At 41.5% G+C, this 26,574-nt stretch overlaps 2 protein-coding genes across 3 annotated transcripts in view; both read left to right on the forward strand.

The window, feature by feature from the left end:
- LOC144253393 (uncharacterized) overlaps positions 1-18,676 on the forward strand; it is a 49,518-nt gene extending 30,842 nt beyond the window's left edge. Inside the window, exons 8-10 of the mRNA XM_077795498.1 lie at positions 3,140-3,246; positions 5,366-5,506; positions 18,498-18,676. Of these exons, the coding sequence (XP_077651624.1) occupies positions 3,140-3,246; positions 5,366-5,506; positions 18,498-18,676 (427 nt within the window). The remainder of the gene's footprint in view (positions 1-3,139; positions 3,247-5,365; positions 5,507-18,497) is intronic.
- Positions 18,677-25,982, forward strand: Rnf7 (ring finger protein 7). Of its 2 annotated transcripts, none has more exons than XM_026385009.2 (3): positions 18,677-18,953; positions 23,198-23,245; positions 25,059-25,982. In XM_026385009.2, the coding sequence occupies exons 1-3, from the start codon at positions 18,699-18,701 to the stop codon at positions 25,113-25,115; spliced, it is 360 nt and encodes a 119-aa protein (XP_026240794.1). In that variant the 5' UTR covers positions 18,677-18,698; the 3' UTR covers positions 25,116-25,982. The 2 variants fall into 2 exon arrangements, with proteins under 2 accessions (XP_026240794.1, XP_026240793.1); XM_026385008.2 differs by having other exon boundaries at positions 18,681-18,960.
- Positions 25,983-26,574: the final 592 nt, after the last annotated feature.

Here is a 26,574-nt window from a genome sequence, read left to right on the forward strand (position 1 = left end):
CCCAGTTTTCCAGGGAATCTCCAAACTGCTTTCCATATTGGCTGCACCAATTTGCAGTCCCACCAGCAGTGTATGAGTGTGCCTTTTCCCCCACATCCTCGCCAACACTTATTGTTTGTGTTCTTAATAGAGATGATGAACATTTTTTTCATTTACTTGTTGATTGATTGTATATCATCTTCTGAGCAGTGTTTGTTCATTTCCTTGGCCCATTTATTGATTGGGTTATTTGTTTTTTTTTTGTGTTAAGTTTTTTGAGTGCTTTATATATCCTAGAGATTAGTGCTCTATTTGATGAGCCTGTGGTAAAAATGTCCTCCCATTCTGTAGGCTCTCTCTTCACCTCACTGATTGTTTCTTTTACCAAGAAGAAGCTTTTCAGTTTGAATCCATCCAATTTATGATTCTTGATTTTATTTTTGCTCTATAGGAGTCTTGTTAAGAAAGTCGGGGCCTAATCCAACATGATGAAAATCTGCACCTACGTTTTAAAATATTTTGTTTTTTAGTTGTCAATGGGTCTTTATTTATTTATATGCAGTGCTGAGAATCAAACCCTGTGCCTCACACATGCCAGGCAAGTGCTCTACCAGTGAGCCATGACCTCAGCCCCTGGGCCTACTTTTTCCTCTATTAGAAGAAGGGTCTCTGGTCTAATTCCTAGGTCCTTGATCCACTTTGAGTTGAGTTTTATGCATGGTGAGAGACAGGGGCTTAATTTCATTTTGCTGCATATGGATTTCCAGTTCTCCCAGAACCATTTGTTGAAGAGGCGTTTATTTTCCATGATGTTAAAACTCACTTGATTTTGAAAGCTGCCTTTATTTTGAAACCCTGGCCTTTCTAATTTTATGCAAAAGTACATGTTTATTTATCGTGTGGCTAGATGAGTGTTGTTATTTATTTACCAGGCCTTTTTCAATCCTTCCAACTTTTTTTTTTTACATTCTGCTGATGTATAAAATATAAATGACTGGGAAGTCCTGCACAATATCACACCTTGTCTTTTGAACAAATAAATGAATGAAGGATTTAAGGCGAGTAAAATTCTTACCTTACCAACTTACCTAAGAGATGCAGAGCCCATGGAAACTAGAGAGATTAAACTGGGAGGAATTGTGCTCAGGATGTTGCCAGTCTCTAATTAGATCAGTACTTTGGGGGTGGGGCAGGGGGAATGGAGGGGACTTAAAAAAGAAAGTCCAGCCAGGCAGCTGGGAGGCTGAGGTGGGAGGATCGCAAGTTCCAAGTCAGCCTCAGCAACTTATCCAACTTATTGAGGCCCTAAGCAATTCAATGAGATCCTATCTCTGAATAAAATGTAAAAATGGGCTGTGAGTGTGGCTCAGTGGTTAGGCGCCCCAGGGTTCAATATCCCTGGTACCACAAAAAAAAAGAAAAGTCTGTGCTACAGAATAACTGAGTTATTGAGTGAGTTTCTTTGAGTTTCTTCCATGCTGTGACAACATCATTGTTGAAGTAGCACCCTCTTTCTCCACAGAAAAGTCTTAACTGTGGGGCTGGGGATGTGGCTCAAGCGGTAAGGTGCTCACCTGGCATGCACGAGGCGCTGGGTTCGATCCTTAGCACCACATAAAAATAAAATAAAGATGTTGTGTCTTAAGAACTATGTAATGTTTTGAACGACCAACAATAAAAAAAAAGAAAAAATAAAAAAGAATAACTGAAAAAAATAATAAAAATAAAAAAATAAATTGTACCTCATCTTCTGAAAATTTTGAGTGACTTGGAAAGTTGACACTTAAAGAGTGAATAAATGTGATTTTTTAAGATAAAAAAAATATATAACATCTTTGGGAAACATCAAACCTATATGATTAATCTCCCTTGAAATCTATGCCATGGCAGTATTTAATGAACAGTTTGGTAAGCATTGCTTTATAAAAAAAAATTATTTACACCAAACTAAAGTCATCTCTATTTATGTAATAGTTGCTTAAAAACTCAGAATTATTACTGTTTTATAATTTAGATCATTTTTATTTTCATTATTTTGTCAGTGTCATTATTTAATAAGCAGTCTTAAGACAGGAAGAGTAAACAAGATATATATATATATACAGATGTATGTGTGTGTGTATACACACACACATTTTAAAAATAAGTTTATTTAGATGTTATTTCTAGTTAAGTCTCTGTATGCCTTCCCAAATATCTAGTCTTATTTAATGTGTTATAAAATATGTGTATTGTTTTCCAAAAAGTTCTGGTAAATCTAAGTCTGAAATATATTTCTGGATGCCTTTTTAAAAATTTTTATTTTCCGAATTTAAAGTAAATATTTTAAACTGATGCATAAAAGCATAAAAATTGTATATATTTGGGGTACCATGTGATTTTTCTTTATATTTCATGCATTTCTAATAAAATAATGATGAATATCAAAAAATTTGATTACACAACAATCATATATTAAAAAGTTGAAGCACCCACCCCCCCAAAAAAAAGATGTTGTGTCCACCAAAAACTAAAAAAATAAATATATATATAAAAGGTCTTAACTGGGCTTCTCCGGAAATCTTCACCATGGCTGATTTTAGGGCTGTCAGCAAGAGTCTCTGCAAAAGAGTTCAATGTAGATTAACTTCCTATTTTCATGTCGCCCTGTTTTATTTGGCCACTGGCCAAGAAGATACCAGCATTCCAGGTGCTGGACACCCCCTTACTAGTTTTTCACAAACGTATCCAGTATAGTACTTTGTAGAAATGTACAAACAAGGCCTCTGGCCTTGGACTGGGCTTCACAGAGATGTCTACATTTTTAAGATAAGTTACAAATGGGCTCCATGGTAACAGCTGGCAGGGGGAGGAAAGAAAGGGGAGAAGAAGCTCTCCCCTTCTCAGGTGTTGTCCTTGAAGGGTTAACTTGCCCAGAACAGTGAAAGAAAAAGCTTCTTTAGGGGAACTTCTGCAGACTGTGAACTTCTGAGCCCCTCCCCTTACATGCTGGGTATAAAACTCTGAAACTCCCTGAACTCAGGGTTCAGGGGATTGATTGATTACAGCAAAGGCTGTACCCTCTGAACGTGGCTGCAGCCAAATAAAACTGTTTCCTGCTGTCTTCGGTGCCTTGCCTCATCTGTCCCTACAACAGGGTTTTGTAATTTTCTCTGGACAGCCTGATCAAGTACTCTACCCACTTGAGGGAAATTGACCTTGGAAACAATGACTTGGGAGAAACAGCTGCTGGTGACATCCTTGGAGCACTGAGAGCCAGGAAGAAAGGTAGAGTGTTTTCAATTTGTGTCTCCCCCACCTGCCAATCAGCTCATTCCTAAATTCTGTAGTGTTCACAATTTGCTCCACATTTTTTTCCCCCATTTAAATAACAAGAACTATGCGATGACTAGGAGTAGTGTCACAGGCTGGCCACTGCTGTGTCAATGTGCCCAGTGGTTTGCACAGAGTTAAGAACTTTTATGATGTCATATGTAGTCTTCCATCTAAGTAATGACACCCCCTCCTACCCCCAAGACACAGGGTCTTGGCTATGTTGCCCAGACTGGCCTTGAACTCCTGGACTCAAGCCATCCTCCTACCTTATTGGCCCAAGTAGCTGGGACTAGAGGTCTGGCTAGTAATAAATATTTTTAAAGTGAACTTTTCTCCACTGGTTTTCCTTCCGTTTGCTGTCATCCTTGCTTATTCTCCAGGAACTCTTTTCTGGTTCTCTATTCTCCTCCCAGCCCAGATTGCAATGATTTCTCCAAATAGCAACTGGAAAACTCAAGTAGTAATCCTCAAGGGGTTACCGTGTGTTTCTGTGTCATCTGTCCCAAAGAATGGTTCATTGTGATTGGCCTGAGGCAGCATTAAGAGGATGTCATGATCATTCAGCCTTTGAAAATGAGAGAATCACATGTGGCAGACATTGGTCATTTTGGCCACCCTTGGCCACCCCTGCCCGTCCTTCATGATCAGGCACCACCAGAGTTAACAATGGCTACTTTTCCTGCTGAAGGAGAGGGGGAGGAGAAACACCCTTTTAAATGCAGCACCACAAACAACACCATAAACAGATTTGAAAACGAAATTCAATACTGAGAAAAGTTGGGGGAACTCTTAGAGGTGCACTCCACAGCAAGTCAAGAGGCATGAAGCTGCACACACATCTGGTCTTTGCTATTTCTTCCACAGAATGGCCTTAGAGCCTGGCATGGTTGTAGACTGCATTTTTCTTTCAATGCTGGTAGTGGTTAGAGAGAAGAATTATAATTGCTTGCTGTATTTCAACTTTCTAAACTAGAACTCTGGCCTTTTAAAAAAAAATTTAGTTGTAGATGAACACAATACCTTTATTTTATGTATTTATTTTTATGTGGTGCTGAGGATGGAACCAGTGCCTCACTGGCAAGTGCTCTACCACTGAGCCACAACCCCAGCCCAACTCTGGTCTTTCTAAACCGCCAATCAAATGATGCCAGGATTTTTCAATGATCCTTTTCTTTGGAGGAACAGAACTACTTCTCCCTGCTCCATTAGAGTTGAATTCCAATTCCACAGAATTGTGCTGTTAAATTTAATTCAAATTTGACTTTAATTTTAAACGCGATAAACAGGAGGCAGGTTAATGATTTCCTTTTGCTTTTCCTGGCCCCAGGAAAAGCTTTCATTACCCACTGCAGCAGAAGGCATTAAGAGACTGCAGACAATCTTCCCACTATTAGTGAGTGCTAATGATGGATAGTCTCAGATGACTTGATAGAAAACGATTCTCATCCAGTATGTATTTGCAACTGGCAAACATTGTGCTTTTTCTGTAAATGATTTAATTTGCATAAATGAAAGGATAATTATGAAATGCCACCTGAAAATACACTCATTTAGAAAACATTAAAAGGTAGTGGATAGTTCAAGAAATTGGGTTTTTCCAAATTTAGTAGTGTATGTCAAGAGTAATTTTAATGCATTTATTTATCTCTTGAGCTAAAATAATTATGGGATGTTTCTGACTGGGTGTTTCAGATCGTTAGTTTGAACTGCATGAAAGACTCCCCAAATGGGGACAACTGGTTGGATTCCTTAGGAAAAGTCTTTTACCATTTAGCCCTAATCACATCATTTTAAATGTTAAAAGGCAATTAGTAATATCACTGATTGTAGAACTAACGTTCTTTTACTGATTGTACCTGTGTTCTTATCATTTGCAAGTTAACCAGCTAATTTCTAATTTTACCTGTTTCACAAAATCCACATTAAGAGCCTGGGGTCACTTATTGGCCTACCAGGGAACTACCTTCAATGACGGATCATGCACAATAGGCTCAGAAGCCTAAGACCCAGCCCATCCAATGGGGCTGTGAGATGGCCTACTCCTTTGTGATTATGTTCTTCTTCCCCTCAGGTAAACTACCAGTCTTAAAAATTACAGTCACTCCCCAGATTTCTTCAGACACCTTCAGATCTATTTGGAAAAATAGCAAGAAGTCTAGTAAGGCCCCAAGAAAGAAGAAAAAGAAAGGTTCGTTCTTAAATATCCGTGTTGGTGAGTAGTGTCCACCAGGGGGCGCTGGATGCAGCCTCCGCGCACCGCTGGGGTAGATGGCGCGGTCAGATGCAGATTTCGCGCTGAATAAGGAGAATTTATGTTTTAGATCCCACGCCCCTAAACCAACGTCCCATTATAATGAATGATGATTGCATCAATAGACAAATAGGAAGAGAACAGCATCGTTCCCTCAAAGATTTAGTGCAAACCCTGTCTCCCCTTTAACCCCTTTGCCTGCCCAAATTCTCTACTTCCTAGTAGCCTGTTGCAGGTCTATAAAAGGCGAATTTACCTAAACTCTTCAGGAAGCCTGCGCTACCTCTTGGAGGGGACTGATTTAGATATGTTCATTCCCTATTGTGTAAAGTTGAAATTCCTCCCCCTAACCCCTTATGATTTCCCATTTATTATCTCACAGGCTAAAAACCGAATATGGATGTCAGGTTTCCATGCGCAGGTCATCTATTTTGATGGCGACGCAGACATGCCTGGAAGGACATTGCTTGTTCTGTAATCATATATATTTTTTTCATTGTAACCAAAACATTTTCAAGTTCTAAAATTCCATAAGGTTCTTTTATGAAAATTGAAAGTGATGTTAATCTTATCACACGTCATTTCTAAAATGCAAGTTTCTCGGTAGGTCTTGGTAAATTCAGGTACAATTCTTCTCTGGGACTTCTTTTCTTGTGCATGTGAAATTTGTAATTTGAAAGAAGTATACCCTCCCCCCCCCCAAGAAAGAAAGACTATTTTTTTTTTTTAATAAATATGCCTACAGTTGGGAATAATACAAATGTTGAGAAGTAATAACAACTTCCCAAAAGGAAACATCCCTCCAAATTAGGATCTTTTCAGCCAGGCACATGGTGCACACATGTAATCCTAGTCACTTGGGAGGCCAAGGCAGGAGAAGCCCAAGTTCAAGGCCAGCCTGGGAGACTTTGTTAGACTCTGTTTCAAAATAAAATTGAAGGCCTGGGATGTGGCTCAGTGGTAGAGCATCCTTGGGTTCAATCCCCAGTACCAGACACACACACAAAAGGGATCTTCTCCAAATGAGGAAACTTCTGATCACCCTACATGTCCTTGAGGATGCTGGACAGCCCCATAGGAAATGGAAGAGGTATGATTGATGGATGTATGAATAATACATCAGATTAGCCGAGTTTTACATGCCATATATGGTACAGGTATGAAGAGCATGCACTGGGTACCCAGATGAACCAGAATTCTCTGTGGAGGTCCTGCTATTTTCCAGGCATGTAACCTGGAGCAGTTAACTTCACCACACCTCAGTTTCCCCTTACGTAAGAAACATATAAGAATAATACCTGTCTCGTTCTGTGAGCTTTGAGTGAGCTGGCAGATGTTAAATTTTAGGACAATATCTGGTTCATAATGTCACTCAAAAACAAATGCTAATAGCTGCTATTGTCACTGTTATCATTGGTGGTCGGACTGAGTGGTTCCACCTTATTTCACCTTTGAGGCAAGAAAAATTGAAAAGAAAAAAAGATTTACGACCTCTTCAGTTTGAAGTAGAAATAAAAATCTTCATTCTTCTACATCCAAATTTAATAAGTGTGCACAGATTCCTGGAAACTAATGTGGAGGTGGGCAGGGAGTATAGCAAATTATCTCACTCTCCAGGATCTTAGGAGCTAGCTAAGACAGGTCCTCCTACAGTAGCAGTGAGCAATAACAGGGTATAAGTGTCAGAAGAATGTCATTGATCAGGATAAAGAAGGCTACAGAATAAAGACATCCAACTTAAAACATTTACCAGAATTTATGTATCTGATGTGTGAAACCTCATGAGAAATTTGTTTAAAATCTTCCATGCCTAAAATCCGTGTGCTTCTTTAGGAGGTGTTTTGGCAGTGTCTATCCTCTTGAAAACTGTATAGCTTTTGATGTAGTCATTCTACTTTTAGAAATTTGTTTTACAGATACATTCTCATAGGTGTGGGAGGAAATATAAAAATATGTAATGTAGTATCATTTATTTTACATTGTGAAAATTAAATGTCTTTTAAAGGGTCCTCTAAATAAACCACAGTAAATGTTTGTGGTGCAATACTATGTAGCCTTTAAAGAGAATACTGTGGATATGTAAGATATTCATTTTTTTTAAAGAAAGAGTGAGAGGGAGAGAGAGAGAATTTTAATATTTATTTTTTTTTTTTTTTAGTATTTGGCGGACACAACATCTTTGTTTGTATGTGGTGCTGAGGATCGAACCCAGGCCACACGCATGCCAGGCAAGCACACTACCGCTTGAGCCACATCCCCAGCCCTATGTAGGATATTCAAGTGATACTATTCCACATGTATACAATAATACATGTGGAAGTTTCATATTAAAAATAAATTGGAGGGGCTGGGGTTATAGCTCAGTGGTAGGGCACTTGCCTAGCACATGTGAGGCACTGGGTTAGATCCTCAGCACCACATAAAAACAAATAAAAAGATATTGTGTCCATCTATAACTGCACAATCAAAAATAATAAATAAATAAATAAATAAATTTAAGATGGGCACAGCGGTGATGTCTGTAATCCCAGCAACTCAGAAAACTGAGTTAGGAGGATCCCAGTTCAAGGCCAACCTCAGCAACTTAGAGAGACCCTGTCTCAAAATAAATAAATAAATAAAAAGCACTGGGGACATAGCTCAGTGGTAAAGCTCCTGAGCTCAATCCCAAGTACTTAAATAAATAAATAAGAATTGAAGCCAGGCTCAGTGGTGCACACCCGTAATACCAGCAACTTGGGAGGTTGAGGTAGGATTATTTCAAGTTAGAGACCAGCCTTGGCAACTTGGTGAAACCCTGTTCTCCACCGCCCCAAAAAGGGGGGGGGGTGTTGTTTCAATCCTCAGTTGCAAAAAATAATTGATGTAGTATGATCTAGCTATTTCATATCTGACATTATTTCCAAAGGAATTGAAAGCAAAGTCATAAAGGATATTTGTATACCATGTTCATGGAGGTAGCCAAAAGGTGGAAGCAGTTCAAATGTCCACTGAAGAATGAATGAATGAACAAAATGTGCAGACCTACTATGGAATATTATTCAGCCTTTAAAAGGAATGAAATTCTAACATGTGCTATAAATAGAAGAGGACGTTATGCTAAGTTAAACCCGGTCACAAAAAGATAAAATCCGTATGTTTCCCTTTATAGGAGATACTTAGAGTAGTCAAAATCATGGAGACAGAAAGTTGAATTGTGGCTGCCCAGAGATGGAGGGAGAGGAAAATGGGAACTTGTTCTTTATTGAGTACAAAATTTCAATTTTGCAAAGTAAAAATGTTGTTACGTAACAGTGTGAAGATACTGCACCGTAACTTAACTATGTAACTGAACTATACATTTAACTATGATTATGGTTGTAAATTTTATGTATATTTTCCCCAATTAAAAAAATTTAATGAATTGATATGTGTCTGCTTTACATATGTAGGAATTTCTGAAGAGTCTATTAACAGTGCATGTGGGTTTCTTTTTAATTGTGTAACTATTTTTACCTTTTTTTTTTTTTTTGGACCAGGGATTAAACCCAGGGGTGCTTAACCACTAAACCACATCCCCAGACCTTTTTTTAAAATATGTTTTTTTAGAGACAGGGTCTCATGTCTCACTGAGTTGCTTAGGGTCTTGCTAAGTTGCTAAGGCTGGCTTTGAACTTTCAATCCTCCTGCTTCAACCTCTGAGTCGCTGGGATTACAGGCCTGCACCACTGTGCCTGGCGCATTTTTACTATTTTAACGATTTTTACCACTCATGAGTTGTCAATTTAAAAATGCCTGAGATAGTTTGATAGACTGCAATGAGCTTGTTAAGCGTCAGCGACAACATTCTCATTGCTGTGGGATCTGGGGCCAAATGACAGTAGAGACCATCTGCCCAGGGTCCTGGAGAGGCATCCTGGGGTGACACTTGAAGGCAGGCAGGGCCCATGATGTGGCAGAGCTGAAGTAACCACCTGGGACATTTAGATTTTGTCCTGAGGACAGTGTGGAACCAGGGACATCTGGAGCAGGAGGGTGCCAGGTGGAGGGCCCTGTTAGAGGACAGGTAAAATTGGGGACAGAAGAAGGAAACCAAGGCAGGGGAATGAGGTTCAGACTCTGTTATGCTTGAATTCGGGACCCCCAAAAGACCACCAGAGACCAAGATCGATGTAAGCAGCAAAGAGGCGTTTATTTCGAGCTAGCTCGGTCCTCCAAGCGCGCACACAGCAACTGGTGACGCTGAGAGGCCCCGAGCCCAGGGTTTGCAGCAGTTTTATACACTCTTGGGGAAGGCAGGGACTTCACATATATCATAGCATCTCTTAGCAAATCATCACACACCACAGTAAAATCATAAAACAACTCTAAATCATGATTAGCACATTAGGAACAAGTTGGGTAAGGGTGATTGGTTAGTGCAAGAGGGGGATTCGTTTGAACTGATTGGTTTAAGTCAAGAGTTAGACCAGGACACAAGACCACTGACTCCAATTAAAATCAAATTAAAGCAAGCTTATTATTTCGACCGGCTGGGCTGCCTTGCCCATCAAAATCCTGGGAGCCAAGGACAGCATCGAGGCTTCTTTGCGGCCCATTTTTATAGCCCAAAAAGTTAGACAAAGGGGGGTTACAGATAACAACACTCTGAGGAGCATAACACAAGTTTACATTTTTGCTGGCCCCGGGATCAGAATTTATGGAGATCTTAGAGACTCAGAGAGGGTCGTTATCTGGCCAGGGAAGGCCAGAATTTATGAGGTGTCACTAAGGTTTAGGAAAGGGTTGTTATCTGGTCAGGGAAAACTGGACATGGGTGAGTTCAGGGCATGGGCAGGCATTCCAAGCAGGTTCAGAATTTGCAGTAATTTATAGTAAAGCCGAAATTATCTTTTCATAGTTTTGTGGCAAGATGCCCAATTTTAAGAAAAGATCAGGTTGGGTCTATCATCAAGAGGGGAGTATTGCTGAACTACATGGTTTCCCAACATGTTATCAACTACCATAAACTACTGGGAGGGTCATCTGGCATCCCAGGTATTTCCCTGTCTCATGCTGATTGGTGGCTGCTAGGGGGTTGCTATGGGTCCCCACCTAGCCTGAGTCAGGGACACCTGGCGCAGCAGATCTCTCCTGTTATTTGTAGATAAACAACTCAGCAGGGTGGATATGTGCCTAGGAGTGCTCTATGGGTCTTTCCAAAGACAAAGGTCATGCCCCTTCCTTGGACAGGCTTTGCTCTGAGGTAGAGGCTTGCTGAGAGCCATTGCCAAGTAGGAATAACGCATCGAAATTTCCTTGCCAGCGTACCCCAATGTTAAATGGACTTGCCTTGGAAATTTGCTGTGACATTGCATGTGTGTTTGAGAAGGTGACCCTGCTCAAGGACCAGGGTGGATCCAGGCTTAGGGTGTATCCTGCAGGTTTTAGGAAGTATCCTGCTCCTTGGGTTTAAGGCGTTCTTGGTTTAAGACAAATCTGGGTTTAGGGAAGTTCCAGGTTGAAGGTTATTGCTGCTGGGAATAGGGCATTCCTGCTGCCTGAGTTCCCCTTGAGTTCTCGTGGAATTCAGAAAGTATTTGGGACGTGAATTATGCGGGCAGAACTTGGATTTCCCCAGAACGTGTTTGTACAGGGCCAGTGTGAGTTCGGGAATAAAGAATTGCTATTTGAATCTACAAAGCTGTGAGTGGCTCGTGATTTTGTGCCAGCCAAGACTGCGGGAGAGGCTGGTTTTTCAACTCCACATTGGGAACGAACGGATAGCTGGGTTTATTCTAGAAACTTCTAAAGGAAGATCCAAGGTGATTATACCTGGAATAAAAATTGGAAAGAGCCAAAGGTGTCCACGGTGTCAGGCCAGGCCAGTTATATCTAGGAGAGAATTACACTCAGGCAGAGAAACTGAAGTCTTAAAGGGAAGCTACATTGTGCAAGAAAGGTAATGAACTCCCTTTTCATCTGTTGAGTCTGGACAATGGGGAGCTGTTCAAGTAGACGTGACCAATGTCTGATAGAACACTCTGGCAGGATTCAGTAGAGAGGTAAAATCACACACAGCACCAGGCCAGATCCAAACCTGGAGCTCGAGAAGATTCAAGGTGGAGCAGTTTCAGACAACTTGATCAAAATCACTCCTGAAAAACTCTTAGTAAATGTCATCAGGTTTCTAAAGAAGTCACCATGAGTTCTAGGCATGGGTTTCTGCATCATTTTCATCTATTCTGAAACACATCTCTTTTTATTCACACCTGAAATTAATGGTTAATGTCTTAAATGGTGAAAAACCAGCCTCTACCTCAGAGCAAAGCCTGTCCAAGGAAGGGACATGGCCTTTGTCCTTGGAAAGACCCACAGAGCACTCCTAGGCACATTCCCACCCTGCTAAGTTGTTTTTCTACAAATAACAGGAGAGATCTGCTGCGCCAGGTGTCCCTGACTCAGTCAGGCTAGGTGGAGACCCATAACAACCCCCTAGCAGTCACCGATCAGCATGAGACAGGGAAATACCTGGGATGCCAGATGACCCTCCCAGTAGTTTATGGTGGTTGATAACAAGTTGGGAAACCTTGTAGTTCAGCACGAACACCCCTCTTGGCTTAAACCAATCAGTTTAAACGAATCCCCGTCTTGTAGTAACCAATCACCCCTACCCAACTTGTTGGGCCAGTGAATGTGCTAATCATGTTTTAGAGTTGTTATTTGATTTTCCCTCGGTGTGTGATGATTTGCTAAGAGATGCTATGATGTATGTGGGGGTCCCTGCCTTCTCCAAAGAAATGTATAAAACTGCTGCAAACCCTGGGCTCAGGCCTCTCAGTGTCACCAGTTGCTCTGTGTGTGTGTGCACATGCGCAGAGGACCGAGCTAGCTCGCAATAAACACTTCTTTGCTATTTACATTGATCTTGGTCTCTGGTGGTCTTTTGGGGTCCCGAATTCGAGCATAACAATGGAACGAAACACTGTTTGGAGGATTTCAAAAGACAAATGCTCTACCAATGACCCAGACCCCCAGTCCCAATAAGTTTTCTGACTTTGTCTTCATACTTAACAAACCTTGGCCCCTTTGGAAAAACTAAGCCAGTTCTATCAATAATCAATGGTCATTAGGTTTGGGTTTGTTTGTTTTCCCAGTACAGCCAAGGGATCCAGTGTATGCCATGGTTGCAGAAGAATTATTTTGAGCTAATGGCATTTGAGAATCAGAGTTTTTGGAAATTCTGTTTTGCTTTTGAATTCTCTTAACTACCAAAATCAGTATTTCCCAGAAGAGTTCAACTGTCATAAATCTCTTCCCCAGAAGTTTCAAAACCAGGGACTATAGACATCTTTCACCAGAGGAAGCACTGGGATAATAAATCACCTAGACATTGTCATAGACCCATCCCATGGCCCATCTACTCTCCTGGGGGTTCTTTTATCTTTCCTAAAAGTTCTTTCCCATAAGCACTCTTTCTCCCCACTCCCTTTCTTTTAATCACATGGTACACAAACTCCAAATTCTAACTGCCTCTTTGAGTCTATTATTCTGTGAACTCCAACTTCCTCTGTGGATAGAGATCTGTCTTTTCTCTTGCTAATGTGTCTTTTGTCAGTTTAATTCACAAACCCCCAATACAGAACACTAGAGTATAGAAAGAGGCTGGGGATGAGGTTCAGTGGTAGAGCACTTGCCTACCTTCTACAAGGACCCAAATTTTTTGGCAGCCTCAGTACTGCCAAAAAAAGGTGTAGAAGAAAAAATATTCACTGAGCACAGTGTAAGGTTAGGCACTGGTGACCAAAAGGAGGCAGATTAAAAGCTGCTGAACAAGGCCATATTGAGATTTGCTCCTGGGTGAGACCCTCCAGTCCAACAGAGCTGGTTCCGGGGGGTTGCACCCAGGCTCAGCCAGATTGGAATTTTATTAGGTTTAGGGCAGGAAGGGAGGGCTTGAGACAGGAAAGGGAGGTTTTTAGAGTCCCCTGTCCCACTGGGGTTAGTCAGGGGATCTTGCCGAGCTCCTTGTCCTTCCAGGATTAGTCAGGAGACCCTGCTGATTGATAGTGCTGGTTATCACTGGGCACCCGCTTTGTTGTCCTTTCCCTCAGGGTTGCTTGGTGCTTTGTTCCCTTAGCCACCTCAAACACAGAGGCTCACACCTGTAATTCCAGCAATCTGGGAGACTGGGAGAGGAGTATTGAAGCCAGATTTAAAGATAGGTAGTTAGTGTAGTTAGGTAAATCAAGTAAAATTGAAAATGAAGGCCATGTTGAGATGGAGTCCAGGAAATGCAAAATAGCACTTGGAATGTTAATGTCCCCAAGGCCTAGAGCCCATCCCAAAGAAATGTTAATGAAACCGCTCCCAGCAAACTCAGAGATGCTAATCCAAAAGCCCTTCCTGCCCAGATTACTCCTTTGGCCCACCTATGCCCCACCCTTTGGGCCTTCCCACCTACATTCCATCACTGGAAGATAACAGAACAAAGGACAGGAATGCGGGAAAGCTGAATGAAGACCTTAGCTATAAAAAGGGGAAGATAGCACCCTTCCACGGATTCCACCTCTTGGTAAACTGTTACCACTGTTTACCAGCGACGAGTCCTTGTTTCCCCAATGCTGAAGTAGAATACCAGAGACGCACGCTGAGGCAAGGTTAGAGTGGAAAGCAGAAATTTATTAAAGGACCGCAGAAAAGACTTCTCCCCAGAGGAAGGAGGGGACCCAAGAGGTGGAATCCTGTCGCATTCCTGTCCTTTGTTCTGTTATCTTTCAGTGATGGAATATAGGTGGGAAGGCCCAAAGGGTGGGGCATAGGTGGGCCAAAGGAGTAATCCGGGCAGGAAGGACTTTTGGATTAGCATCTCTAAATTTGCTGAGAGCTGTTTCATTAACATTTCTTTGGGATGGGCTCTGGGCCTTGGGGACATTAACATTCCAAGAGTTGTTCTGCTTTTCCAGGACTCCATTCTCAACATGGCCTTCATTTTCGATTTTACTCAGTAGTAGACTGGATTTACCTAACTACACTGACTACCTATCTTTAAATCTGGCTTCAGTATCACAAGTTTGAGGCCAGCTTCAGCAACTTAGGGAGACCCTCTGCAAGACTTTTTTTTTTTTTTAATAAAAAATTTTTAGGTGTAGATGGACACAACACAATGCCTATTTTTTTTTTATGTGATGCTGAGGATTGAACCCAGGTCCCACCCTGCTAGGCCAGCGCTCTACCGCTGAGCCACAATCCCAGCCCCAAGACTCTGTCTTAAAATAAGAAATAAAAAGGGCTGGGGATATGGCTCTGTTGTAAAGCACCCCTGAGTTCAATCTCCAGTACCAAAAAAAAAAAAGAAAAATGTTTCCTCCCCAACAACAGGAAAAATTATTTTAGTAAAGTGGAGTGTCATGAAGGAATGGGGAAATGATTACTGGAGCGAGGATCAAAGAAATAAAGAAAAATATTTGCTTATACTGGAAAAGAGGTTTTTCCTGAAGGATTTAAATATTGTACTTTAAGGAAAATCTCTAAAACAAAGCTACCCTGTCCCCGCTGTGCGCAGCATAAGGAATAGAGATTCTAAGCGGAGGACAAGGTCCTGAAATCCAGTCTAGCCTGGGGAACTGTGAAGAGTAAGGTAGATCAGGAGCTACAAGGTCAGAGGCAGGCAGAAGTTTATTTTGCTGCAATCTTCCCCAAGGTCCCCCATAATCCCTACCCTTTGGGTGCTTAGGATCCTAGAAACCCCCTGGGGGTGAGGGGGGGGACTCGGGGGTCAGGACCTCCCACCTCTTTTCCTGCCCTCCCTTGGGTGGGTGTGAGCTCGCTCCCTGCAGGGGGCTCCTGCACCCAGCTTCACCCCTGATCTGTATCTACTCCCCTCCTTTCCTCGTCCCACCCCGTCTTCCCTTCAACCCTCTGTTCTCGTTTCACTACCGTGTGGACGGCCCTTCCTCCAGGTTTCACCCTCAGAGAGGGGCGCACCATGCTGCAAGCCTAACCACCCTTCCGCCTGCCCACCACCTCTGAGCTGCCCTGTTCCCCTCTCAAACACCTCGTGCTCTCCAACTGAGCTTATTTTATCCTCATCTGGTTGCAGCCTTCCTACTTTTAAAAAAAATATTTATTTTTTAATTGGACACAACGTCTTTATTTTATATTTATGTGGTGCTGAGGATCGAACCCAGTGCCCCATGCGTGCCGGGCAAGCGCTCTACCTCTGAGCCCCAGCCCCAACTCCAGCCTCCCCTCCTCATTAGCTCATTTACAGCCATCCATGATCAGTGGTGTGATCGGTTCACACCAACAGAACCTGTGTTTTGCAGAGCTGGTCTCGGTTGGTTTATGGGCATTTTCATCTGGTTCTTAGGGTTAGGGTTGTCTGTGCCCTGCCTGTGGCTCTGCTCAGGCCAGTAGCTGGGCCAGGCTGGCAGGCTCCCTTGGGTCTCTTTCTGGCCTTTGGGGCCTCCCTTCTCTGCACCCCCATTCCAGTTTCCCCTCTTCCTTGAGGCTTACCCTCTACATCTATCTTCACATTTGTCTTCACCCTCCCAGGGCCCAGGAAGCCAGATTTAAAGATAGGTAGATAGTGTAATTAGTTAGGTGCCAGGGTTCTGTTCTCATGACTAAAAGGCTCAGGGGTCACTCCAGTTGAACTGGGCTGACTGGGCTGCACAAAATAACCACACAAGAGACAAAAATACCTTTTCCTTTGGGGTCGCTGTGACGGCTCCTCTGACCTTCAGGGTCCTCAGAAAGAGAGAGTATGAGAGCATGGGCTGAGCCCTTTTATTGAGGAGAAGTTATTTAAATGAGGCAAGGGGTCAGGTTTCAGGGGGCTGAGTCTACATGATGTCCACTGTCAGCAGGTTGACTGACACCTGGGTAGGCCACACCCAAGGGCACAGTAAGAGAAGGGGACACACACAGGCACTTCAATGGAAGATTCTATCCTAAACAGGGCAAAGGGTTATATTACAAAGGTACAGGTGAGCACAGCTTCATCCATGGGGCTGTAGGAAGACACACCCATGCAGGAGACAGCGACCCTCGAACCCAAGAAGGGTGGGGAAAGCGCTGCCACATTTTTGTGACTGAGCGCCTCAACACCCAGCCGGGGAGTTACCTAGTCATGTGTAAGGTTGGTCTCCCACAGTTAGATAAATTGATCTAATAATGAGTAAAATCGAAAATGAAGGCCATGTTGAGAATGGAGTCCTGGAAAAGCAGAACAACCCTTGGAATGTTAATGTCCCCAAGGCCTAGAGCCCATCCCAAAGAAATGTTAATGAAACAGCTCTCAGCAAATTTAGAGATGCTAATCCAAAAGTCCTTCCTGCCTGGATTACTCCTTTGGCCTACCTATGCCCCACCCTTTGGGCCTTCTTATCTACATTCCATCACTGAAAGATAACAGAACAAAGGACAGGAATGCGACAGGAATGCGGGAAAGCTGAATGTAGACCTTAGCTATTAGAAGGGGAACACATTCGACCTTCCACGGATTCCACCTCTTGGATCCCCTTCTACCTCCGGGGATAAGTCTTTTCTGCTGTCCTTTAATAAAGCGTCTACTTTCCACTCTAAACTTGCCTTGGCTTGCTTCTCTGGTGTTATACTTCAGCATTGGGGAAGTAAGGACTCGTCATCCTTAAACAGTGGTAACACCCATGTGCCACTCATTGACAATCAGGACAATGTCACTGTGCCCACATTTATGCTCCCATACATTTGTGCATTCTTGCCTCCAGTAACAGGTCCCTTGAGCCTGGTCTGTCCCACCCTCCCCAAGCACAAGGTTTAGGATCAAGCCCAGTGAGAGGTGGGAGGTTCTGAATCCCAAACCTGACACCCTTGATGAGGCCACAAGACTCTCCATGACTCAGTTTTCTTATCTTTTAAATGGAGACATTGTCTGCTTTGCTCAGGAAAACATAAGATGAGGACTCTTGGGCTACCAGTAGAACCTTGGTTTTAAAACAATCACCTTCACATAATACCTGTGTGATCTTAATTATTAAGTTACTTCACTTCTCTGTACTTCATTACTCCTGCATAGAAAAAGAGGTTAAACTAGCTCCAAATGTGGTCTCCAGAGTTTCCAGGATACTTTTAGGGGATGAATGAAGTCAAACTCTTCCCATAACAACATTCATAGCTATTTCCCATTTTCCATCCTCACTCTCTTGAGTATACAGTGGAATTTTCCAGAAACAATATGACACTGCTCTAATAATAACTTGCAATGGGTCTGTTATTTTTAAACGAATTAATACATTTTATTTTCCTTCTGTTTTTTGCAGTACTGGGGTTGGAACAAGGACACTTTACCACTGAGTACATGCCTATCACTTTGTACTTTTTAATTTTTGACACAAGGTCTCACTAAATTGCTGAGGCTGGCCTCAAATTTGTGAGGGTCCTGCCTCAGCCTCACTCGTCGCTGAAATTACAAGCCTGACTGACAGCACCCGGCTGAATTAACACATTTTAAACTTTTTGTTTCATTTTGTTACAAACAAATATCTAGGGCTAGGGATGCGGCTCAAGTGGTAGCACGCTGGCCTCGCACACGTCAGGCACTGGGTTCAATCCTCGGCACTACATAAAAATAAATAAGTGAAATAAAGGCATGCTGTCCATCTACAACTAAAAAATAAATATTAAAAAAACCAAATATCTATCTATATCCACATATCTCTTTAAGGTTCTAATAAATTTTAAGTGTAAAGGAGTTCTGAGACCAAAAAGTCTGAGAACCACTAAACGCATTTTCTAGATCTTTCAGGTCATTCATTCATTCAACAAACAACGGTGGCACTTTTAGACATAGAGTCTAAGGTGTTGATGAGACCCGCAGTCCCTGCTCTGATAAGAGTTTACATTTGGCAACGAAGACGCAAATTAGCAAGGTAGTTTGTAAGAGCTGCAAGTTTAACAGCCGCACGGAGCAGGACAGGGGCCCCCCGCACTATCTGCGGCCTGCTCTGAGGTCACCCTCTAAAGCATAAGGCGCCGGGTTTCATCAGGGGTCGTCCCGAGGCCTCCAGACCCTGGGAAGCCGAGAACGAGGAGGCGGGGCCACAGTCCCCGCCCCGGCGCTGTCGCAGGGTGACGTCACCAGGCCGCGCCAGCCAATCGCGGGCCGCGCCAGTGTGGTCTCCGCCGTAGCCCACGGCCTCCGGGCGGCGCTATGGCCCGTAGGGCGGCTCCACAGAGCCGCCATAGCCGCCCGCTTCCTTTAACCCAACGTCCTCGCCGCCGGCTCCGCGCCTCCGCCATGGCAGATGTGGAAGACAGCGAAGAGCCCTGCGCCTTGTCATCCCACTCCGGGAGCGCAGGCTCCAAGTCGGGGAGTGACAAAATGTTCTCGCTCAAGAAGTGGAACGCGGTGGCCATGTGGAGCTGGGACGTGGAGTGCGATACATGCGCCATCTGCAGGGTTCAGGTGATGGGTAAGTGCTGCACGAGAAGCCGGGGCGGCGGGGCGGCCTCGCGGGCTGAGCGCGGCGCGGGCGGGGAGCGGCGGGGTCGCCCTGCCGGCGCGGGGACGCGAGCCAAGCCCAGGCCGCTGGCGCCCTGTGCAGCGATCGGGGGCCAGCGGGGTGGTCTTCTGCGCCAGCGCGGGGGCTGGTGTTCTGCGCAGAGGAACCGAACCAGGTAATTGCAGGTGGCGGTGGATGTGACCCAGAAAATTAAACCGGGAGGCCTGAGGGGAGCTGGGAGGACTTCTTGACGTGCGGGCCAGCCCCAGTTCTGAAAGCAGAGTGCAGAGGGTCAGGGCGGAGGCCGCGTCCGGCTGTGCACTGAGGGTCTCATCACGCCCGAAGCGATGCTCGGGAGTCAAGTCTACACAGATACCCTCAGTTCAGGAAAGAAAGTATATGGACGGTGCATTTCCTGATTCCCTGCTGCTGCTGGGCTAGTTTTTAAATCAGGATTGATTCAAGACCCAGGCAGATAGACCTCGCTTGTTTGAAGTGTGGGTAAAGAATATTTCAATTGCATGGGGAATTGAAAAATATGAACCCTTTATTGCCGGCTGCTGGGGTGCAGGCCTGTAATCCCAGCAAGTCGGAAGTCTGAGGCAGGAGGATCCCAAGTTAGAGACCTCCCTGGGCAATTTAGTGAGACCCTGTCTCAAAATAAATACAAAGGAGGAGGATGTATCTCAGTGGTAATTTGCCCCAGGGTCCAATCCCCAGTACCAAAACCAAAAACCTTTTATTCAGAAACAAAACTTCATCTCTATCTAGCCTCCTTTCCATAGTAGGATGTCATTTCCTAGGGAAGATATTGTCCTACTCTACCATGCCCATATGGAGACCTCTCTTATACAAATGTCTACTTTTTATATTTTGAGTAAAAAAAAAAATTGCACCAAATGAAACATTTCAGAACAATCTCTTTGAGCTTTATAGGTTTCTGTTTTGAATCTCAAGACAGCTGTTATTTAAATGGATTTAAAATAACTATGAGACTATCTTCAGTGGTGAATGATAATGTTTTTTGAAGGTGTATGGAGAAAATTTACGCTTCTTTAGTTTGAAAACGTAGTGGCTTGCTCAGAAAAATAAGCGAATTGGAGAAAGTAAAGTGAATTGTGCATCCTTGTTGGGGAATGAGACTTTGAACCTACTACAATTGAGAGAGCTCTCAGCTTACGTTCTCTTCTGCCTTTCATTCCTAAGGACTTGTTTCCAAGATTTACAACACGGGATTCAGTATTTTTATTTTTAGTTTTGGAAGACCTTGATAGTGGATGTGATCCACTTGTTTTGCATATTAAGCTATTTTATTTGCATGCAGTACAGCCATCCACAAAGCTAGAATAATAATTTCCAGTTTGGGAGGTATTTTTAACTTTTCCAGAAGACTTGACCTTTTGTGCTTTTGCAAGACAAGTTTTACTGGGGCTGGGGATGTGGCTCAAGCGGTAGCACGCTCGCCTAGCATGCGTGCGGCCCGGGTTCGATCCTCAGCAGCACCACATACCAACAAAGATGTTATGTCCGCCAAGAACTAAGAAAATAAATAAATAAATAAATGAATGTTAAAATTCTCTCTCTCTGTCCCCCTCTCTCTCTCTCACTCTCTTAAAAAAAAAAAAAAATTTATACTCTAAATTTCCTGTATTCTGGAAGAAGCTAAACTTGCTGGGCAAGCATACCACCACTGAGCTACATCCCCAGGTCCCAAACTTCCTTTTAATATCTTTCTAGTTTTAAAAGAACATGCCTAAAGAGGCATTTCAAAAGGATCTCTCTCTTAGGGAGCTATTTTCTCCCCAAAGGTGGGGGAGGGGTTAGTAAGTACAAATCCAGAACCTAAGATATGATTGAGATTTTGCAACAAACTTTACTGGGATACTCAAAGTAGGTCAGAGTGTGGGCTATGTGTGACTCAGGTTCATAATTAACTTTCTAATTATAGCAAATGTTCTGCTTCTCCAAGATTTATTGAGAATATTTACAACAACTGTACTTTGGGTTCAGGAAAGTATTCTGGACTAGACCTTTGTATTTTGTTTATGAGATGTTTGTGGCCACTTGGTGATCAGGTGACAGCAGAAGGAAATTTTTTTTTTTCTGACTTCCTAGTCCTTAGTCTAGCATCATTTTAAAAGGTGTTAACTGTTATACTCCTTAGAAATGTGCTATTTTAAATATCAGGATCATTATTAAAATAATTTTTTATTTTATTTGAAACTAAGAATTCATGTAGATTTGGGTCAACTTTTTAGAGTAATTCTTAAATCTATAAGCATGTTTCTAGATTGTGCAACAAGAACCCCCATATTCCTATATCCTTAATAATCTCTGTCACACCTTTCTAGGGTGGGTAACTCTCTTGTCCCTGGGTTGTAGCCCCTCCCTGATTCTGGAAGGAGCTGATGGCACAGGGAGTGAGGACTGATGGGATAGGGGAATAGGTTTGCCAGCACAGCCCAGTTGTGAAAGTCAGAGTAACCTTTCGTGATGTATTTTCACGTGGTCATGTCACAGAGCCTTTTGGAGTCTTATTTTTCTGATTTGTGAAACCGGCACTGGGATCACCAATCCTAATATTCTTAAAATTCAGTGCTTACACAGAACTCAAACCTGGTAGGGTTGCAGGGTAGCGTGGCTTTCCTGTCACATCAGGATCCCTGTGCTCCTGGGCGCTTTTTATTTGTTAGTGAGCTCTTTAAGACACAGCCATGTTCTTTTTTGTGTCCCCAGTGCATAAGTCCTTGCTTTGTGGAGATGCTAGTAATTACAGAATTGAAGGGCTCCCCAGGAGGCAGTGGTTGTTTTTCATCCACACTGGAGAGGCCAGGGTACTGGTGTTTTTTTAAGGGTAAGAGCATGTGGAGAGGAGCAGACGGATGTCTGAGCATAAACTAGCAGAAGAAGAAAAGCAGGCTTCAGCTCCACTGTTTCTATTTTTACAGAATTATTTTTCTATATTTATTCTGTAAACTGGTTTGTTGTTGTTGATGATGTTGTTGATTTGAACTTCCTTTTACCCATCTTGGACTCCTTCCTCTTCCAGCTAATGTAGTACCTTTTTCATCAAGCAGATAGTACTACAGATGGGTTTTGAAAACTTCAGTACATCCTTTAGGTTCCCATTTCTAGTATTTACTCCCAAATAATTTATTAAGATACTTTGCTACCTGTAAGGAAATATCTGTAAAGGGAGCATTTTCTTCGAACAGAGTGTTTAATGTTACCTCCTGTCTACTTATTTGGGCTATAAAGCTCTCACAGGTGGGTATCTCCTCTCTTACCTATAAATAGTCATGGAATGATCACTTTTTTACAGGAGAGAGAATTGGGGCTCATCTGAAGTTCATAATTGGTCCAGGGCAACAGAACTAGTAAATGCCGTTGAGGCGGGACTTGATGCTAGATCTGCCCAGTTGCCAAACCCTTGCTTTCCCTCCTCTGCCTCACTCCTCTTCACCAGTCTTGTTCACCACGGTTCTGACCTGTTGGAAACATAGAAAATCACTTATTTTAAAGAAACTTAAAAGTGTCATAGGGAAGAAAGAAAAAAATTATTTTTTAAGTGTCAGTAAGTATGGATGACTTAAGAAAATCTGTTTATGAAAGAAGTTTTAATTTTTTGTAGGTTATGTAGTCATGTAGTTAAAAATTTAAGAAGTTATCCTGAAAACTCCTTCCCATTCTATCCACTCCTATAAACTTGTGTCTTGGGTATCCATTTAGATTTTTATATATGTGTGTGTGTGTGTATATATACACACACTTACATATATGTATATATATGTATTTCCATATATGTGTGTGTGTGTGTATATAAGGAAATACCAATATATAGGCATGGCTTGTTAAAAATGCTGTCTTAAATAAACTACCCTCCCATTGCATGTGAGTGCACAGTAATTTGTACTATAGAGGTGTGTGGTACATTTTCCTCTAGTGGTGCTGTCAAGACTTCTTTTCATCAGAGCTTGTAAAAATAATCCTTAACCCTTGTGGAATTGCTCCTGGTCACAAGTAAATTAGTAGGACGCCTTGTGCTTTATTCCTCTTTAAATATTCCTCTTTAAATAAATCATATGCTAAGTATGAATCTTATCCTCATCTGTAACCTTTAGGGCTTTTATTTCATTTTGAAGTATCTGGGTTTTAAAAATTACATTCTGAGCATCAGAGTGAAAAATTGCTATTTGTCTACTTTTAGATGCCTGTCTTAGATGTCAAGCTGAAAACAAACAAGAAGATTGTGTTGGTATGTTGTAATTTCTTTCTCTTGCTTTTTAAACTAAGGGTTTTTTCTCAGTCGGGGTGTTTGAATTTGCTATTAAGATTGACTTTATTAATGTACAAAAATAAACTGTAAAGCAGTGAGCCATTATTAATATAAAATGTGTTGGTTCTTAAAAGGCCTTAAGGGAATTAATCTGTAAGTTACTCCTTTATTGCTCTAATTAAGAATTGGTTATATAATTTCAAATATAGTCATGGTAAACATTTTGGTAGTCAAAAATAAATAATGATCTCCTTTTAATAGAACTATAAAATAAGGAATTTGTCAAGTATCAAGTCAGTTTTGGTTCTAATAAGGCATTTCTGTTTTCGATTCTCTTAAGGCGCACTAATTAACTTTTTAACTAAGGTAGGAGTTAGAAACCTCAGATGCTAGTGGTAGGTTTCCATGGTGCAGTTGTTCACAGCCTGGTAGATCTTGCTGTCAAGTCAGGTTTGTTTGTGTGTGTTGTGTTTTGTTTTTAGAATATAGTTTGTATGTTGAAATCTATTAATTATCTTTATAGTCTTAGACTACAAAAATTGTCTTAGTCTAACAATTTTAAGCAATTCAAAAGTTTTTATGTCCTGGTTCTTCGGGTGATTGTTTTTAGATTGCTTTTTAAAATGTTTATAGAGTTTCCTAGAATAAGCTTTGTGCTTGTTGGCATGGCTTTCTGAGTCTTAATAGTAATGGTTGATGCAGTTTTGATCAAGTTTTGTTTTTTCCTTCTAAAAAGGTTAAAATGGGGCTGGGGCAAAAGAAAAGCTTAGAATGTTTTTCCTCCCTGCTTCCCGCCCTCTCAGCCGGTTTTCATAAAAAGTTGGGTTTTTTTTTTCTTCATTTTCTCTGTTTCTTCCATATTACCTTGTGCTCTTGTTATATAACTCAGTGGGTCAAGCAAGGGACAAATGAAGCCCACGTTTGATATTGCATTATTTCAGACTATGGATGCTGTCTCTCTTTAAATTTTTTCTTTTATGCAGTTTGTTTTAAAAAATTAATTAGAACTTGTTAAGGCTGGCCTCTTTTATCACAGAGAGACTCCTCTCCAGCCAGCAACTTTGATTCATTGTCACATGAGGAATTGCACAGCTTCTGGATGACTTAACAGTTCATCACTTCTAGGAAACAACTCAGTAGATGGATAACTGTTAGTGCTTGGAGGAGTGTCTCTGCCCTCTGATGGCCACCTATGAACTGAAAACTTTTTTTTTTTTTTTAGAGGGAGAATTTTTTAATATTTATTTTTTTAGTTTTCGGCAGACACAACATCTTTGTATGTGGTGCTGAGGATTGAACCTAGGCCGCACGCATGCCAGGCAAGCATGCTACCACTTGAGCCACATCCCCAGCCCCTGGAAACTCTTAAAACGCATTCTGTCTTGGTAAATAAAAACCAGGAGGACATTTTTCAATAAAGCCCAAAAGATCTCTAAGGTCAGTGCATGGAGGAGAAGGTATGAGATCTACAGAAGATTCAAGTCCTAATCTCCTGACTTTCTTCAAGAAGAGATCATGTGAAACTCTTTAGGAACTGGTGGTCATCACCTCACTCATAGATTCTCAAAAAAGGGATGGAAGGTCCCCCAGACACCATGACTTATTTCTTAAATGTCATTTACACATGTAAATTTGTATATTTTTATAGATAGAAAAAATATTTTGACCAGTCATCTTTATTCAGGATTATGAACCATGACTTTGATTCATAATATAAAATAAGCTATAATTTTTAGCTTAGTAATTTAGATTGAAATGTGTCATGTTGTCTGCTCTTTTTCTTTTCTTTCAGTGGTTTGGGGAGAGTGTAATCATTCCTTCCACAATTGCTGCATGTCCCTGTGGGTGAAACAGAACAATCGCTGCCCTCTCTGCCAGCAGGACTGGGTGGTCCAAAGAATTGGCAAGTGACAACGGTAGAAGGCTTTCTTGGTGCAGCTGATCGCAGCCCTGGTAGATTTGCTGTCAAGTGCCCAGTGAAGGCTAGAACACTCCAGAGAACTAATTCTTCAGATAGGAGTCGCTGGATCTATGGTTCTTTGGGACTCATCAAAGGCATGGTTTAGCATTTCGACAGTTTTAATTTTCAAGATTCTCTACAATTAAGAAAATAATTTATTAAAGATGGTCTTTCCTACCTCTGTGGTATGTGTCACACACGCTGCTTTTGAAAGTGCTAAAAAGGAGAGAATTCCAGGTGGAATGAAATTTATAATTTACGTATCTATATACAAGGAACTGTGGAAACAGTTCCATTCACAGGAGAACTTTTTGCATGCTTCTGGTTGATCAGTTGAAAAGAGAGAGAATGTTATAGTGACAAATAAAGTGCAGTTTAAAACCTAACTTATCCTCAATTTGTTACTAATATTTTTATGGGAAGAAGGGACAATTCATGACATCTTTATTTGATATAATGATAATTTTGATTTTGGACCAGTGAACAGGGTAAATAAAATCTTTCAGGCAAATGGAATTTTAATTGCCTTTGAAGTTATTCTCTTATCTTTGACTCATCAAGAAAACCAGAATCTATATTTATCTCACAGTTAAATCATTGAGTGTTAAAGGACAGAGCTATTTTCTAGTCCAGGTCAGATTATGTTGTTATTGTGGGTTTTAGACAAAATACTAATGAGGGGGAACTGTTTACCAGTGCAGCATTGGATTAAAAAGTTAATCACACAGTGTTTTAATAAATTATTTATTCTGTTTACTTTGAGTTGTTGCGATTTTGTGTATAGCCTTAAACTTAATAAACTTACTTAAGTGAATAATTTGAAAAAAATTCATACACTCTTTTGTCAGTAAAACTTAGTTTACTACCTAGAAACATAAGTTCAAGAAAATACTTAAATTTTATCAAACTCATTCAGGAGAGATTTTTGGTAACAAATTATGGGCTACAAGATCATTTTGAAGTCTTTTCTAATAAAGGCTACTGATGGAAATTTTAAAAAATTAAAATATTTACATTTGCAGATTCTAAGGGATGTGAATACATTAAAATGTTTTTAAAATGTAATGATTAGGATGAAAAATATAATTTTGCATGTTTTCATACTGGCTACTTTTTATTAATCCAATGTCTTTGAAAATTTTTACTTATGTATTTTTTCAGAAATTTCAAGCTACTGAAAAAATTACCCAAATCTGGCCATTTAAATGTGCAGTGAAATATTTTGTAGCTGTTTAACATTTTTCAAAGACTTCTTCCATAATAATGTGAACAAGATACTTGCCTATGCTGTGGAGAGGGAAGTAGTGTAAGTGCTGTTTCCCAGGTCAGTGTGACAATATGTAAATTA

This window comes from Urocitellus parryii, chromosome 2, assembly GCF_045843805.1.
Source record: "Urocitellus parryii isolate mUroPar1 chromosome 2, mUroPar1.hap1, whole genome shotgun sequence".
Taxonomy (NCBI): domain Eukaryota; kingdom Metazoa; phylum Chordata; class Mammalia; order Rodentia; family Sciuridae; genus Urocitellus; species Urocitellus parryii.